The 18174-nt window shown below is 50.1% G+C and overlaps 1 protein-coding gene across 4 annotated transcripts in view; it reads right to left on the reverse strand.

The window, feature by feature from the left end:
- PACRGL (parkin coregulated like) overlaps window positions 1-16171 on the reverse strand; it is a 34690-nt gene extending 18519 nt beyond the window's left edge. Inside the window, exon 1 of one of the 4 annotated variants that reach the window (XM_069744686.1) lies at window positions 16046-16171. Coding sequence is in view for 1 of the 4 variants with exons in the window: in XM_069744683.1 (XP_069600784.1) it covers window positions 1633-1663 (31 nt within the window). In the remaining 3 variants the exon portion in view is untranslated. Of the gene's footprint in view, window positions 1-1232; window positions 1513-1632; window positions 1679-16045 lie in introns of those variants that run through there. The other 3 variants (XM_069744683.1, XM_069744684.1, XM_069744685.1) reach the window with 3 other exon arrangements.
- Between the last annotated feature and the right edge of the window lie 2003 nt (window positions 16172-18174).

Genomic DNA, 18174 nt, shown 5'->3' on the forward strand with positions numbered 1-18174 from the left:
ACCTAGATCACAGCGGAGCCTCCAACGGCACCTAGATCACAGCGGAGCCTCCACCGGCACCTAGATCACGGCGGAGCCTCCACCGGCACCTAGATCACGGCGGAGCCTCCACCGGCACCTAGATCACAGCGGAGCCTCCACCGGCACCAGATCACAGCGGAGCCTCCACCGGCACCAGATCACAGCGGAGCCTCCACCGGCACCTAGATCACAGCGGAGGCTCCACCGGCACCTAGATCACAGCGGAGCCTCCACCGGCACCTAGATCACAGCGGAGCCTCCACCGACACCAGATCACAGCGGAGCCTCCACCGGCACCTAGATCACAGCGGAGCCTCCACCGGCACCTAGATCACAGCGGAGGCTCCACCGGCACCAGATCACAGCGGAGGCTCCACCGGCACCAGATCACAGCGGAGCCTCCACCGGCACCTAGATCACGGCGGAGCCTCCACCGGCACCTAGATCACGGCGGAGCCTCCACCGGCACCTAGATCACGGCGGAGCCTCCACCGGCACCTAGATCACAGCGGAGCCTCCACCGGCACCTAGATCACAGCGGAGCCTCCACCGGCACCTAGATCACAGCGGAGCCTCCACCGGCACCAGATCACAGCGGAGCCTCCACCGGCACCTAGATCACAGCGGAGCCTCCACCGGCACCTAGATCACGGCGGAGCCTCCACCGGCACCTAGATCACGGCGGAGCCTCCACCGGCACCTAGATCACAGCGGAGCCTCCACCGGCACCTAGATCACAGCGGAGCCTCCACCGGCACCTAGATCACAGCGGAGCCTCCACCGGCACCTAGATCACAGCGGAGCCTCCACCGGCACCTAGATCACAGCGGAGCCTCCACCGGCACCTAGATCACAGCGGAGCCTCCACCGGCACCAGATCACAGCGGAGCCTCCACCGGCACCTAGATCACAGCGGAGCCTCCACCGGCACCTAGATCACAGCGGAGCCTCCACCGGCACCTAGATCACAGCGGAGCCAGGGACGACCATATTAGATATAATTAATGTCGTATTAAGGATCAGACGCATCAACAAGTGACACAAAGGTTCCAGCCGTCTACAGGGCGGGAGAGGCGCAATCCGAGCGGCCAGAAAGTGGCAACTGCTGCAAGAGGCGCCGGACGGAGCTGCAGATGGCAGATAACGGGCGGATACGTGGCCCCCGCTGTATAGTACTCAGACGGCCTCTCCAATACTCAGCCACAGCTCACATTCCGGGGTCTGGGAAAGCTGCGACCGACCACCATAAGGTAACGGCATCCATAGTGGTCATCCCCCCGCCGACCAGGAGACATATGGCACAGATCACATTCATGCAGCGCTGGGGCAGCTCCAGCCTCCCTGCACCGATCCGCCGTTATGTCCGCTACTTACCGGGCCTGTGTCAGGATGTGCAGCCGGGAAGCTACAGCGCAAACCTCCTCAGTTACCATAGAAACCACCGGCGCGCTACGGCAGCCGGAGAAGGACAGAACACTCCAGATGGCGCTGCTCCCTGCACTTCCCTGTTACCGGCCGCAGGTGACGGGAGACCTGAGCTCTGCAGGAAATACTCTGCTGGTGCAGCTCATGTCTAGCAGCGACCTGATGTTTATATAGCCCTGTTCTCACCTTGCGTTAAAAAGATGGTGGCAGCGAACATAAGGGTCCAAAAATAGCGCCTGACACAGATCACACCCCACATACAGCGCCTGACACAGATCACACCCCACATACAGCGCCTGACACAGATCACACCCCACATACAGCGCCTGACACAGATCACACCCCACATACAGCGCCTGACACAGAATACACCCCACATACAGCACCTGCCGCAGATCACACCCCACATACAGCGCCTGACACAGATCACACCCCACATACAGCACCTGAAAAGATCACACCCCACATACAGCGCCTGACACAGATCACACCCCACATACAGCGCCTGACACAGATCACACCCCACATACAGCACCTGCCGCAGATCACACCCCACATACAGCACCTGAAAAGATCACACCCCACATACAGCGCCTGACACAGATCACACCCCACATACAGCGCCTGACACAGATCACACCCCACATACAGCGCCTGCCGCAGATCACACCCCACATACAGCCCCTGCCGCAGATCACACCCCACATACAGCCCCTGCCGCAGATCACACCCCACATACAGCACCTGCCGCAGATCACACCCCACTTACATTGCCTGACACAGATCACTGTTATGATCTTGTGGTTTAGGAGCAACATGGAACAAGCTCTGAAGGAAGTGGTATCTGTACAGACCGCAGTCCCTAAGCTCAACACTAGAAGTAGCCGTGGGATGCTCCTAACTCTCCCTAGGCATCTCGTCACAGCCTAAGAGCTAGCTACCCCTAAAGATAGTTTTCCTGCTTCTATCTTGCCTCAGAGAAAATCCCCAAAGGATAGATTAGCCCCCCACAAATAATGACTGTGAGTGGAGAGGGAAAAGACATACACAGAATGAAACCAGGATGAGCACAGGAGGCCAGTCTAGCTAGACAGATAGGACAGGATGGAATACTGTGCGGTCAGTATAAAACATTACAAAAATCCACGCATAGATTACAAAAATCTCCACACCTGACTAAAGGTGTGGAGGGTAAATCTGCTTCCCAGAGCTTCCAGCAACACAGAGATAATTCATACTGATAAGCTGGACAAACATAGAAAGCACAGAACGGATAAGTCCACAATCTGTGGACAGAAAAAAGCAAGCAAGAACTTAGCTTTGCTGAACTGGTCAGGATAACAGGGAAATCCAAAGAGATGTGAATCCAACCAGGAACCATTTACAAGTGGCACTGGCTGAAGGAAAGAGCCAGGCATAAATAGCCGAGCAGAAAAGACAATCAGTAGAAGCAGCTGCTGACAGCTAAATCAATGGAGCAGCCATACCACTTGAAACCACAAGAGGGAGCCCAAGAGCAGAACTCACAAAAGTGCCACTTACAACCACCGGAGGGAGCCCAAGAGCGGAATTCACAACAGTACCCCTACCCTTGAGGAGGGGTCACCGAACCCTCACCAGAGCCCCCAGGCCAATTAGGACGAGCCAAGTGAAAAGCACGAACCAAATTGGTGGCATGGACATCGGAGGCAACAACCCAAGAATTATCCTCCTGGCCATAACCCTTCCACTTGACAAGATACTGAAGCCTCCGCCTCGAAAAACGAGAATCCAAAATCTTCTCAACCTCATATTCCAACTCTCCCTCAACCAACACCGGGGCAGGAGGGTCAACCGAGGGAACAACGGGCACCACATATCTCCGCAACAAAGATCTATGAAAAACATTATGAATGGCAAAAGAGGCTGGAAAAGCCAAACGAAAAGACACCGGATTAATAATTTCAGAAATTTTATAAGGACCAATAAACCGAGGCTTAAACTTAGGGGAAAAAACCTTCATAGGAACATGACAAGAGGCCAGTCTAGCTAGACAGATAGGACAGGATGGAATACTGTGCGGTCAGTATAAAACACTACAAAAATCCACGCAGAGATTACAAAAATCTCCACACCTGACTAAAGGTGTGGACAGGGGCTGACTGGCAAATTTTGGCCTGGGGGGCAAGCACACAGCAGTGGCCCATGAGTAGCGGCTCATCCTTAAAGGGGTTGTCGGATCTTATGCTACATGTCTACAGACACTATGTGTGAATCCTCATATCATGCGCTATGAAGATTCTCTGGTGCCGGCAACAGGTGGTCTTGTGACTGCAAGCATGCGACATATGTATTCCCAGCCACATTTCGACTAGACTGTTTTGGGCCTTGTTCAATACAGTTGCATTAGGCCATGCAAGTCTAGTCGGCATGTGACCACATGTATGCAAATCACAAACTTGCAGCCACACACCCGCCAAATTACCACAGCACTGCCAGCAATGTGAGAAGCACAAGTCTGCAGTCCAAAGAATGACAGAGTGAATGCACCAATGACACACACACACGCACAGCCCCACTCTATAATGACAGACACACGCACAGCCCCACTGTATAATGACACACACACACAGCCACACTGTATGACACACACACGCACAGCCCCACTGTATAATGACACACACAGCTCCACTGTATAATGACACACACAGCTCCACTGTATAATGACACACACAGCCCCACTGTATAATGACACCCACACAGCCCCACTGTATGACACACACACAGCCCCACTGTATAATGACACACACGCACAGCCCCACTGTATAATGACACACACACAGCCCCACTGTATAATGACAGGCACATGCACAGCCCCACTGTATAATAACAGGCACACGCACAGCCCCACTGTATAATGACCCACACACACAGCCCCACTGTATAATGACACACACACATAGCCCCACTGTATAATGACACACACACACGCACAGCCCCACTGTATAATGACCCACACACACAGCCCCACTGTATAATGACACACACACACAGCCCCACTGTATAATGACACACACACACGCACAGCCCCACTGTATAATGACCCACACACACAGCCCCACTGTATAATGACACACACACATAGCCCCACTGTATAATGACAGGCACATGCACAGCCCCACTGTATAATAACAGGCACACGCACAGCCCCACTGTATAATGACACACACACACGCACAGCCCCACTGTATAATGACCCACACACACAGCCCCACTGTATAATGACACACACACATAGCCCCACTGTATAATGACACACACACGCACAGCCCCACTGTATAATGACACACACGAACAGCCCCACTGTATAATGACACACACGCACAGCCCCACTGTATAATGACAGGCACATGCACAGCCCCACTGTATAATAACAGGCACACGCACAGCCCCACTGTATAATGACACACACACACGCACAGCCCCACTGTATAATGACCCACACACACAGCCCCACTGTATAATGACACACACACATAGCCCCACTGTATAATGACACACACACGCACAGCCCCACTGTATAATGACACACACGAACAGCCCCACTGTATAATGACACACACGCACAGCCCCACTGTATAATGACACACACGCACAGCCCCACTGTATAATGACACACACGCACAGCCCCACTGTATAATGACACACACGCACAACCCCACTGTATAATGACACACACGCACAGCCCCACTGTATAATGACACACACGTACAGCCCCACTGTATAATGACACACACGTACAGCCCCACTGTATAATGACACACACGCACAACCCCACTGTATAATGACACACACGCACAGCCCCACTGTATAATGACACACACGCACAACCCCACTGTATAATGACACACACGCACAGCCCCACTGTATAATGACACACACGTACAGCCCCACTGTATAATGACACACACGTACAGCCCCACTGTATAATGACACACACGCACAACCCCACTGTATAATGACACACACGCACAGCCCCACTGTATAATGACACACACGCACAACCCCACTGTATAATGACACACACGCACAACCCCACTGTATAATGACACACACATGCACAGCCCCACTGTATAATGACACACACGCACAGCCCCACTGTATAATGACAGGCTCACGCACAGCCCCATTGTATAATGACAGGCACACGCATGGCCCCACTGTATAATGACACACACACACACGGCCCCACTGTATAATGACACACGCACGCAGCTCACACACGCACGCAGCTCACACACGCACGTAGCTCACACACACATGCAGCTCACACACGCACGCAGCTCACACACGCACGCAGCTCACATGCACGCAGCTAACACACACACGCAGCTCACACACACACACGCAGCTCACACACACATGCAGCTCACACACACACGCACAGCCCCACTGTATAATGACATACCCACACAGCCCCACTGTATGACACACATGTACAGCCCCACTGTATAATGACACACACACGCACAGCCCCACTGTATAATGACACACACACGCACAGCCCCACTGTATAATGACACACATACACAGCCCCACTGTATAATGACACACACACGCACAGCCCCACTGTATAATGACACACACACACAGCCCCACTGTATAATGACACACAGCCCCACTGTATAATGACACCCACACAGCCCCACTGTATGACACACACACAGCCCCACTGTATAATGACACGCACACGCACAGCCCCACTGTATAATGACAGGCACACGCACGGCCCCACTGTATAATGACAGGCACACGCACGGCCCCACTGTATAATGACTCACGCACGCAGCTCACACACGCACGCAGCTCACACACACGCACAGCCCCACTGTATAATGACACACACACGCACAGCCCCACTGTATAATGACACACACGAACAGCCCCACTGTATAATGACACACACGCACAGCCCCACTGTATAATGACACACACGCACAGCCCCACTGTATAATGACACACACGCACAGCCCCACTGTATAATGACACACACGCACAACCCCACTGTATAATGACACACACGCACAGCCCCACTGTATAATGACACACACGTACAGCCCCACTGTATAATGACACAAACGTACAGCCCCACTGTATAATGACACACACAGCCCCACTGTATAATGACACACACACGCACAGCCCCACTGTATAATGACACACACACACAGCCCCACTGTATAATGACACACACAGCCCCACTGTATAATGACACCCACACAGCCCCACTGTATGACACACACACAGCCCCACTGTATAATGACACACACACACAGCCCCACTGTATAATGACACACACACTCACAGCCCCACTGTATAATGACAGGCACACGCACGGCCCCACTGTATAATGACACACACACGCATGGCCCCACTGGATAATGACAGGCACACGCACGGCCCCACTGTATAATGACACACACGCACGCAGCTCACACACGCACGCAGCTCACACACACACGCAGCTCACACACACACGCAGCTCACACACACGCACAGCCCCACTGTATAATGACATACCTATAAAGCCCCACTGTATGACGCACATGTACAGCCCCACTGTATGACAAACACATGCACAGCCCCACTGTATAATGACACACACGCACAGCCCCACTGTATAATGACACACACACACGCACAGCCCCACTGTATAATGACACACACACGCACAGCCCCACCGTATAATGACAGGCACACGCAGAGCCCCACTGTATAATGACAGGCACACGCACAACCCCACTGTATAATGACACGCACATGCACAACCCTACTGTATAATGACACGCACACGCACGGCCCCACTGTATAATGACGGGCACATGCCGCTCACAAGCACACGCAGCTCACACGCACACACAGCTCACACGCACACTCAGCTCACACGCACACTCAGCTCACATGCACATGCAGCTCAAATGCACACGCAGCTCACGCACACGCAGCTCACACACACACACACACAGCTCACACACAGATGCAGCTCACACACACACGCAGCTCACACACACACGCAGCTCACACACACACGCAGCTCACACACACACGCAGCTCACACACACACGCACAGCCCCACTGTATAATGACATACCCACACAGCCCCACTGTATGACACACATGTACAGCCCCACTGTATAATGACACACACAGCCCCAGTTGTTGTGAAAGGTAATTCAGTACCACAATGGACATAGAGGTCAGCGCACATACAGTGACCTGGCAATAACCCAAAAAACAAGAACGAGCTCTGAGACGTGGGAACTCTGTTGACCGCAATCCCTAATCCTCTCCAACCACACTAAAGGCAGCCGTGGATTGCGCCTAACGCTCCCTATGCAACTCGGCACGGCCTGAGAAACTAGCTAGCCTGAAGATAGAAAATAAGCCTACCTTGCCTCAGAGAAATACCCCAAAGGAAAAGGCAGCCCCCACATATAATGACTGTGAGTTAAGATGAAAAGACAAACGTAGAGATGAAATAGATTTAGCAAAGTGAGGCCCAACTTTCTGAACAGAGCGAGGATAGGAAAGGTAACTTTGCGGTCAACACAAAACCCTACAAAAACCACGCAAAGGGGGCAAAAAGACCCTCTGTACCGAACTAACGGCACGGAGGTACACCCTCTGCGTCCCAGAGCTTCCAGCAAGCAGTAAAAAACAAATAGACAAGCTGGACAGAAAAAAACAGCAAACAAATAGCAAAGAGGAACTTAGCTATGCAGAGCAGCAGGCCACAGGAACGATCCAGGAGGAAACAGGTCCAAAACTAGAACATTGACTGGAGGCCAGGATAAAAGCACTAGGTGGAGTTAAATAGAGCAGCACCTAACGACTTCACCACCTCACCTGAGGAAGGAAACTCAGAAGCCGCAGTACCACTTTCCTCCACCAACGGAAGCTCACAGAGAGAACCAGCCGAAGTACCACTTGTGACCACAGGAGGGAGCTCTGCCACAGAATTCACAACAGTACCCCCCCCCCTTGAGGAGGGGTCACCGAACCCTCACCAGAGCTCCCAGGACGACCAGGATGAGCCATATGAAAGGCACGAACAAGATCGGGAGCATGGACATCAGAGGCAAAGACCCAGGAATTATCTTCCTGAGCATAACCCTTCCACTTAACCAGATACTGGAGTTTCCGCCTTGAAACACGAGAATCCAAAATCTTCTCCACAATATACTCCAACTCCCCCTCCACCAAAACCGGGGCAGGAGGATCAACAGATGGAACCATAGGTGCCACGTATCTCCGCAACAATGACCTATGGAATGCGTTATGTATGGAAAAAGAATCTGGAAGGGTCAGACGAAAAGACACAGGATTAAGAACCTCAGAAATCCTATACGGACCAATAAAACGAGGTTTAAACTTAGGAGAGGAAACCTTCATAGGAATATGACGAGAAGATAACCAAACCAAGTCCCCAACCCGAAGTCGGGGACCCACACAGCGTCTGCGATTAGCGAAACGTTGAGCCTTCTCCTGGGACAAAGTCAAATTGTCCACTACATGAGTCCAAATCTGCTGCAACCTGTCCACCACAGTATCCACACCAGGACAGTCCGAAGACTCAACCTGCCCTGAAGAGAAACGAGGATGGAACCCAGAGTTGCAGAAAAACGGTGAAACCAAGGTAGCCGAGCTGGCCCGATTATTAAGGGCGAACTCAGCCAAAGGCAAAAAGGACACCCAGTCATCCTGATCAGCAGAAACAAAGCATCTCAGATATGTTTCCAAGGTCTGATTGGTTCGTTCGGTCTGGCCATTAGTCTGAGGATGGAAAGCCGAGGAAAAAGACAAGTCAATGCCCATCCTACCACAAAAGGCTCACCAAAACCTCGAAACAAACTATTCTCTGGAATGCCATGTAAACGAACCACATGCTGGAAAAACAATGGCACCAAATCAGAGGAGGAAGGCAATTTAGACAAGGGTACCAAATGGACCATCTTAGAGAAGCGATCACAGACCACCCAAATGACTGACATCTTTTGAGAGACGGGAAGATCTGAAATAAAATCCATAGAGATATGTGTCCAAGGCCTCTTCGGGACCGGCAAGGGCAAAAGCAACCCACTGGCACGAGAACAGCAGGGCTTAGCCCGAGCACAAATCCCACAGGACTGCACAAAAGTACGCACATCCCGCGACAGAGATGGCCAAAAGGATCTAGCCACTAACTCTCTGGTACCAAAGATTCCAGGATGACCAGCCAACACCGAACAATGAACCTCAGAGACAACTTTATTTGTCCACCTATCAGGGACAAACAGTTTCTCCGCTGGGCAACGATCAGGTTTATTAGCCTGAAATTTTTGCAGCACCCGCCGCAAATCAGGGGAGATGGCAGACACAATTACTCCCTCTTTGAGGATACTCGCCGGCTCAGATACACCCGGAGAGTCGGGCACAAAACTCCTAGACAGAGCATCCGCCTTCACATTTTTAGAGCCCGGAAGGTATGAAATCACAAAGTCAAAACAGGCAAAAAACAACTACCAACGAGCTTGTCTAGGATTCAACCGCTTGGCGGACTCGAGATAAGTCAAGTTCTTATGATCAGTCAAGACCACTACGCGATGCTTAGCTCCTTCAAGCCAATGACGCCACTCCTCGAATGCCCACTTCATGGCCAGCAACTCTCGATTGCCCACATCATAATTTCGCTCAGCAGGCGAAAACTTCCTGGAAAAGAAGGCGCATGGCTTCATCACCGAGCAATCAGAACTTCTCTGCGACAAAACAGCCCCTGCTCCAATCTCAGAAGCATCAACCTCGACCTGGAACGGAAGCGAAACATCTGGTTGACACAACACGGGCAGAAGAAAAACGACGCTTCAACTCTTGAAAAGCTTCCACCGCAGCAGAAGACCAATTGACCAAATCAGCACCTTTCTTGGTCAAATCGGTCAATGGTTTAGCAATACTAGAAAAATTGCAGATGAAGCGACGATAAAAATTAGCAAAGCCCAGAAACTTTTGCAGACTTTTCAGAGATGTCGGCTGAGTCCAATTATGGATGGCTTGGACCTTAACAGGGTCCATCTCGATAGTAGAAGGGGAAAAGATGAACCCCAAAAATGAAACCTTCTGAACACCAAAGAGACACTTTGATCCCTTCACAAACAAAGAATTAGCACGCAGGACCTGAAACACCGTTCTGACCTGCTTCACATGAGACTCCCAATCATCCGAGAAGATCAAAATGTCATCTAAGTACACAATCAGGAATTTATCCAGGTACTCTCGGAAGATGTCATGCATAAAGGACTGAAACACTGATGGAGCATTGGCAAGTCCGAATGGCATTACTAGATACTCAAAATGGCCCTCGGGCGTATTAAATGCAGTTTTCCACTCATCGCCTCGCTTAATACGCACAAGATTATACGCACCACGAAGATCTATCTTGGTGAACCAACTAGCCCCCTTAATCCGAGCAAACAAATCAGATAACAATGGCAAGGGGTACTGAAATTTAACCGTGATCTTATTTAGAAGGCGGTAATCTATACAAGGTCTCAGTGAACCATCCTTCTTGGCTACAAAAAAGAACCCTGCTCCTAATGGCGACGATGACGGGCGAATATGCCCCTTCTCCAAAGACTCCTTCACATAACTCCGCATAGCGGCGTGCTCAGGCACAGATAAATTAAACAGTCGACCTTTTGGGAATTTACTACCAGGAATCAAATCGATAGCACAATCACAATCCCTATGCGGAGGTAGGGTATCGGATTTGGGCTCATCAAATAAATCCCGGTAATCAGACAAGAACTCAGGAACCTCAGAAGGGGTGGATGACGAAATAGTCAGAAATGGGACATCACCATGTACCCCCTGACAACCCCAGCTGGACACAGACATGGATTTCCAATCTAATACTGGATTATGGACTTGTAGCCATGGCAACCCCAACACGACCACATCATGCAGATTATGCAACACCAGAAAGCGAATAACCTCCTGATGTGCAGGAGCCATGCACATGGTCAGCTGGGTCCAGTACTGAGGCTTATTCTTGGCCAAAGGCGTAGCATCAATTCCTCTCAATGGAATAGGACACTGCAAGGGCTCCAAGAAAAACCCACAACGCCTAGCATACTCCAAGTCCATCAAATTCAGAGCAGCGCCTGAGTCCACAAATGCCATGACAGAATACGATGACAAAGAGCAGATCAAGGTAACAGAGAGAAGAAATTTTGACTGTACCGTACCAATGGTGGCAGACCTAGCGAACCGCTTAGTGCGCTTAGGACAATCAGAGATAGCATGAGTGGAATCACCACAGTAGAAACACAGCCCATTCAGACGTCTATGTTCTTGCCGTTCAACTCTGGTCAAAGTCCTATCGCACTGCATAGGCTCAGGTTTAAGCTCAGGTAATACCGCCAAATGGTGCACAGATTTACGCTCGCGCAAGCGGCGACCGATCTGAATGGCCAAAGACATAGACTCATTCAAACCAGCAGGCATAGGAAATCCCACCATGACATCCTTAAGGGCTTCAGAGAGACCTTTTCTGAAAATAGCTGTGAGCGCACCTTCATTCCACTGAGTGAGTACGGACCACTTTCTAAATTTCTGACAATATACCTCTATTTCATCCTGACCCTGACACAGAGCCAGCAAATTCTTCTCTGCCTGATCCACAGAAATAGGCTCATCGTACAGCAATCCGAGCGCCAGGAAAAATGCATCGATATTACTTAATGCAGGATCTCCTGACGCAAGAGAAAATGCCCAGTCCTGAGGGTCGCCACGCAAAAAAGAAATAACGATCCTAACTTGTTGAACTGGGTCACCAGAGGAGTGAGGTTTCAAAGCCAGAAATAGTTTACAATTATTTTTGAAACTCAGAAATTTAGTTCTATCTCCAAAAAACAAATCAGGAATAGGAATTCTCGGTTCTAACATAGAATTCTGAACCACAAAGTCTTGAATATTTTGTACTCTTGCCGTGAGCTGATCCACACATGAAGACAGACCTTTAATGTCCATTGCTACACCTGTGTCCTGAACCACCCAAATGTCTAGGGGAAAAAAAGGCAAAACACAGTGCAAAGAAAAAAAAATGGTCTCAGAACTTCTTTTTTCCCTCTATTGGGAATCATTAGTACTTTTGGCCTCCAGTACTGTTGTGAAAGGTAATTCAGTACCACAATGGACATAGAGGTCAGCGCACATACAGTGACCTGGCAATAACCCAAAAAACAAGAACGAGCTCTGAGACGTGGGAACTCTGTTGACCGCAATCCCTAATCCTCTCCAACCACACTAAAGGCAGCCGGGGATTACGCCTAACGCTCCCTATGCAACTCGGCCCGGCCTGAGAAACTAGCTAGCCTGAAGATAGAAAATAAGCCTACCTTGCCTCAGAGAAATACCGCAAAGGAAAAGGCAGCCCCCACATATAATGACTGTGAGTTAAGATGAAAAGACAAACGTAGAGATGAAATAGATTTAGCAAAGTGAGGCCCAACTTTCTGAACAGAGCGAGGATAGGAAAGATAACTTTGCGGTCAACACAAAACCCTACAAAAACCACGCAAAGGGGGCAAAAAGACCCTCCGTACCGAACTAACGGCACGGAGGTACACCCTCTGCGTCCCAGAGCTTCCAGCAAGCAGTAAAAAACAAATAGACAAGCTGGACAGAAAAAAACAGCAAACAAATAGCAAAGAGGAACTTAGCTATGCAGAGCAGCAGGCCACAGGAACGATCCAGGAGGAAACAGGTCCAAAACTAGAACATTGACTGGAGGCCAGGATAAAAGCACTAGGTGGAGTTAAATAGAGCAGCACCTAACGACTTCACCACCTCACCTGAGGAAGGAAACTCAGAAGCTGCAGTACCACTTTCCTCCACCAACGGAAGCTCACAGAGAGAACCAGCCGAAGTACCACTTGTGACCACAGGAGGGAGCTCTGCCACAGAATTCACAACACCCAGTGTATAATGACTCGCACAGCCCCACTGTATAATGACACGCACACACGCACAGCCCCACTGTATAATGACACGCACACACACACAGCCCCACTGTATAATGACACGCACACACGCACAGCCCCACTGTATAATGACACGCACGGCCCCACTGTATAATGACAGGCACTTGCAGCTCACACGCACACAGCTCGCACACACGCAGCTCGCACGCACACACGCATGCAGCTCACACGCACACACACACGCACGCAGCTCACACACACAGACGCACGCAGCTCACACCACACACACGCACGCAGCTCACACACACACGCACGCAGCTCACACACGCACGCAGCTCACACACACGCACGCAGCTCACACACACACACTCTCCTCACACACACACACACTTTCCTCATACACACACTCTCCTCATACATACACACACACTCTCCTCATACACACACACACACTCTCCTCATACACACACACTCTCCTCATACACACACACACACTCTCCTCATACACACACACACACTCTCCTCATACACACACACACACTCTCCTCATACACACACACACACTCTCCTCATACACACACTCTCCTCATACACACACGCACACTCTCTCTCCTCATACACACATCACAAACTCTCCTCATACACACACACTCTCCTCATACACACACACACTCTCCTCATACACACACACACACTCTCCTCATACGCACACTCTCCTCATACACACACGCACACACTCTCTCTCCTCATACACACATCACAAACTCTCCTCTGTGGTGCAGGGGCGGCTGATGTCTATATGCAGCTCTTCAGTTTCTCCTGCTCACAGCTCTGCACTGTCCTGGCACCTCCCCCCAGGGGCGGACACAGACAGCTTAGGGCCCCTGTGCAAGAAATGTATCTGGGCCCCCCTCCTTTCATCGCGACCAAGCTACAGATATACATATTTTTTTTACAGTCTTCTCTCATATATATTGCCGCCCTTATTACACAGTGCTCTCTTTATGTATAGCACCGTCCCGTATCATATAGTTCCCTCTTATGTACAGCACCGTCCCTTACATATCAGATTCTCAATATTTTTGTTATTTATACTTCCATGTTCTTTATTACATATCATCCACTCCTGTTAGACATAAACTGAAATGATGGCTGATGGAGCATGGGAAAGCTTCTTTTGTGATGATGCGGCTGATGGACTGGTCTTCTGGTCAGATGTTGCTCCCTCAGCAGTCATTTTACATTTTACAGGAGAGGACACCATGCAATAAAGAGAAGACGCTGTGAATAACAAAAATAATGAGAATACTCAATATAAGGGACGGTGATGACAATAATAATAATAATCTTTATTTTTATATAGCGCTAACATATTCCGCAGCGCTTTACAGTTTGCACACATTATCATCACTGTCCCCGATTGGGCTCACAATCTAGAATTGCTATCAGTATGTCTTTGGAATGTGGGAGGAAACCGGAGTGCCCGGAGGAAACCCACGCAAACACGGAGAGAACATACAAACTCTTTGCAGATATTGTCCTGGGTGGGATTAGAACCCAGGACCCCAGCGCTGCAAGGCTGTAGTGCTAACCACTGCGCCACCGTGCTGCCCAGACAAGAGATGATACTGTGTAATAATGGACGGCGCTCCACATAACAGGACGCTATTAGTGATGAGCGAATATACTCGTTACTCGAGATTTCTTGAGCATGCTCAGGTGTCCTCTGAGTATTTTTTAGTGCTCAGAGATTTACTTTTTCTTGCCGCAGCTGAATGATTTACATCTGTTAGCCAGCATAAGTACATGTGTGGATTCCCTAGCAACCCCCACATGTACTTACCCTGGCTAACAGATGTAAAACATTCAGCTGCGGCAAGAAAACTAAATCTCCGATCACTAAAAAATACTCGGAGGACCCCCGAGCATGCTCAAGAAATCTTGAGTAACGAGTATATTCACTCATCACTAGACGCTATATAATAAAGGACGGCACCATACATAAATAGAGAGGATGTTACGTAATAAGGGACGGGAGGGTACCGGTACCGCAGATGCGATTTCAGAATACGGACACCGCCAAAGCAGTCACAGGAAGCGAGCACTAATAACAGTACACAGGGTAGGGTATGGGATACTATATGAGACTAGGGATAGGGGACCTGGCAACATACAGTTGCATACACACCAACCACCTAACATAATGTAGCTATAGGGATTGCTCAGGCACCTCCCTACTGAGGAGGGTGCTTTTTATACAAGATGTCTCCACGCTTTTGGCTGGGAGACACGTTGCAAGTGAACACACATTTAACTAAATGCCTCCCAGCTGAGCATTTACCATCTCTACGTGCTGCCCCTTTTAGAACAGGGGAGTGCGCACACATGCACCCTAGGCACGCCATCAGGACACACACAAAGCAGCGTGCATAGTGGAGGTAGAAGGCAGGAGCATGCTGGAGACAGTGCCATGGTCTGGGGAGTAAGCTGGTGTCCCTGCATGGAGGGAGGAGGGGACACCATGTCAGGCATAGCGCTACATGCCCCTTTCTGAATTTGTCTTGATCTTCTGCAACACATGGAAAAAACCCGATTCTACTCACCTTTCTCCGCTCCCACGCCACGCAGCGTCCTCTTCTGCAACCAGCGCAAGAGCCGCCAGCTGACTTGTCACCACTGCCATATGCCCCCCAGTCATGGACACACCGAGTTCAGATGCTGGATGCAAATTGGTCAGCGGCGCGTACTGCAGTGGAACTGGATCACCGGCGCTGCAGTATATGTCAGCTGAATGTGCGTCCAAGGATGAAGATCGAGCTGAAATATCCGCTGGTGTCAGTGGCCGCACTCCACTTCTGGGCCCGATGCAGCTGCATTGGCGATTTCTCTGGCCCCAGGAATGCCCCGTTAAAGGGAACCTGTCACCAGGTTTGGCAGATATAAGATACAGCCACCACCTTTCAGGGCTCATCTACAGCATTCTATAATGCTGTATATAAGCCTCCGATCCAACCTGCAAAAGAAAAATAAGTTTTATTATACTCACCCGGGGGCGGTCCGGTCTGATGAGTTGATGAGTGTCACAGCTCCGGGTCCGGCACCTCCCATCTTTTTATGATCGCCGCCGTCCTGCTTGCATCATGCCCCTCTCCCCCCCCTCCCCCCCCCCCCCCCCGGCATTGCGCTCCTGCGCAGTCGTACTTATCTGCGCACGGTACTGCAGTGTGCAGATGCCAGGAAAGGTCAGAGAGGCCCGGCACCTGTGCACTGCAGGACTTTGCTCTGCCCTCAACAGGACAGATAAGTACGCCTGTGCAGGAGCGCGATGTCGGGGAGCCATGAAGCAACAGGGGGATGGTATCGCAAGAAGATGGGAGGCCCTGGACCCTGACCTGTGACACCCATCGGACCGGACCGCCCCCCCCCCCCAGGTGAGTATAATAAAACTTATTTTTCTTATCTTTCAGGTCGGATCGGGGGCTTATCTACAGCATTACAGAATTCTGTAGATAAGCCCTGAAAGGTGGTGGCCGTATCTTATAGCGGCCAAAACTGCTGACATGTTCCCTTTAAGTGGTATTTACCTTTACACTTACTACCTACTGTGTCTCAGGTACTAAAATATATATATATATACATACATACACACTAGATGGTGGCCCGATTCTAATGCGTCGGGTATTCTAGAATATGCATGTCCATGTAGTATATTGCCCAGCCACGTAGTATATTGCCCAGTTACATAGTATATTGCGCAGCCACGTAGTATATTGCTCAGCCACGTAGTATATTGCCTAGTGACGTAGTATATTGCGCAGCCACGTAGTATATTGCCCAGTCACGTAGTATATTGCCCAGCCACGTAGTATATTGCCCAGTTACGTAGTATATTGCCTAGTGACGTAGTATATTGCCCAGTCACGTAGTATATTGCCCAGCCACGTAGTATATTGCTCAGCCACGTAGTATATTGCCTAGTGACGTAGTATATTGCCCAGCCACGTAGTATATTGCCCAGTCACGTAGTATATTGCCCAGCCACGTAGTATATTGCCCAGCCACGTAGTATATTGCCAAGTTACGTAGTATATTGCCTAGTGACCTAGTATATTGCACAGCCACGTAGTTTATTGCCCAGTTACGTAGTATATTGCCTAGTGACGTAGTATATTGCACAGCCACGTAGTATATTGCCCAGTGACGTAGTATATTGCCCAGTGATGTAGTATACAGCACAGAGCCGCGTAGTATATTGCCCAGCGACGTAGTATATTGCCCAGTTATGTAGTATATTGCACAGCCACGTAGTATATTGCCCAGTGACGTAGTATATTGGCCAGTGACGTAGCATACAGCACAGAGCCACGTAGTATATTGCACAGCCACGTAGTATATTGCCCAGTTACGTAGTATATTGCCTAGTGACGTAGTATATTGCACAGCCACGTAGTATATTGCCCAGTGACGTAGTATATTGCCCAGTGATGTAGTATATTCCCCAGCCATGTAGTATATTGCCCAGTGACGTAGTATATTGGCCAGTGACGTAGCATACAGCACAGAGCCACGTAGTATATTGCCCAGCCACGTAGTATATTGCCCAGTTACGTAGTATATTGCCTAGTGACGTAGTATATTGCACAGCCACGTAGTATATTGCCCAGTGACGTAGTATATTGCCCAGTGATGTAGTATATTCCCCAGCCATGTAGTATATTGCCCAGTGACGTAG

Source organism: Ranitomeya imitator, chromosome 1, assembly GCF_032444005.1.
Source record: "Ranitomeya imitator isolate aRanImi1 chromosome 1, aRanImi1.pri, whole genome shotgun sequence".
In the NCBI taxonomy this organism is placed as follows: domain Eukaryota; kingdom Metazoa; phylum Chordata; class Amphibia; order Anura; family Dendrobatidae; genus Ranitomeya; species Ranitomeya imitator.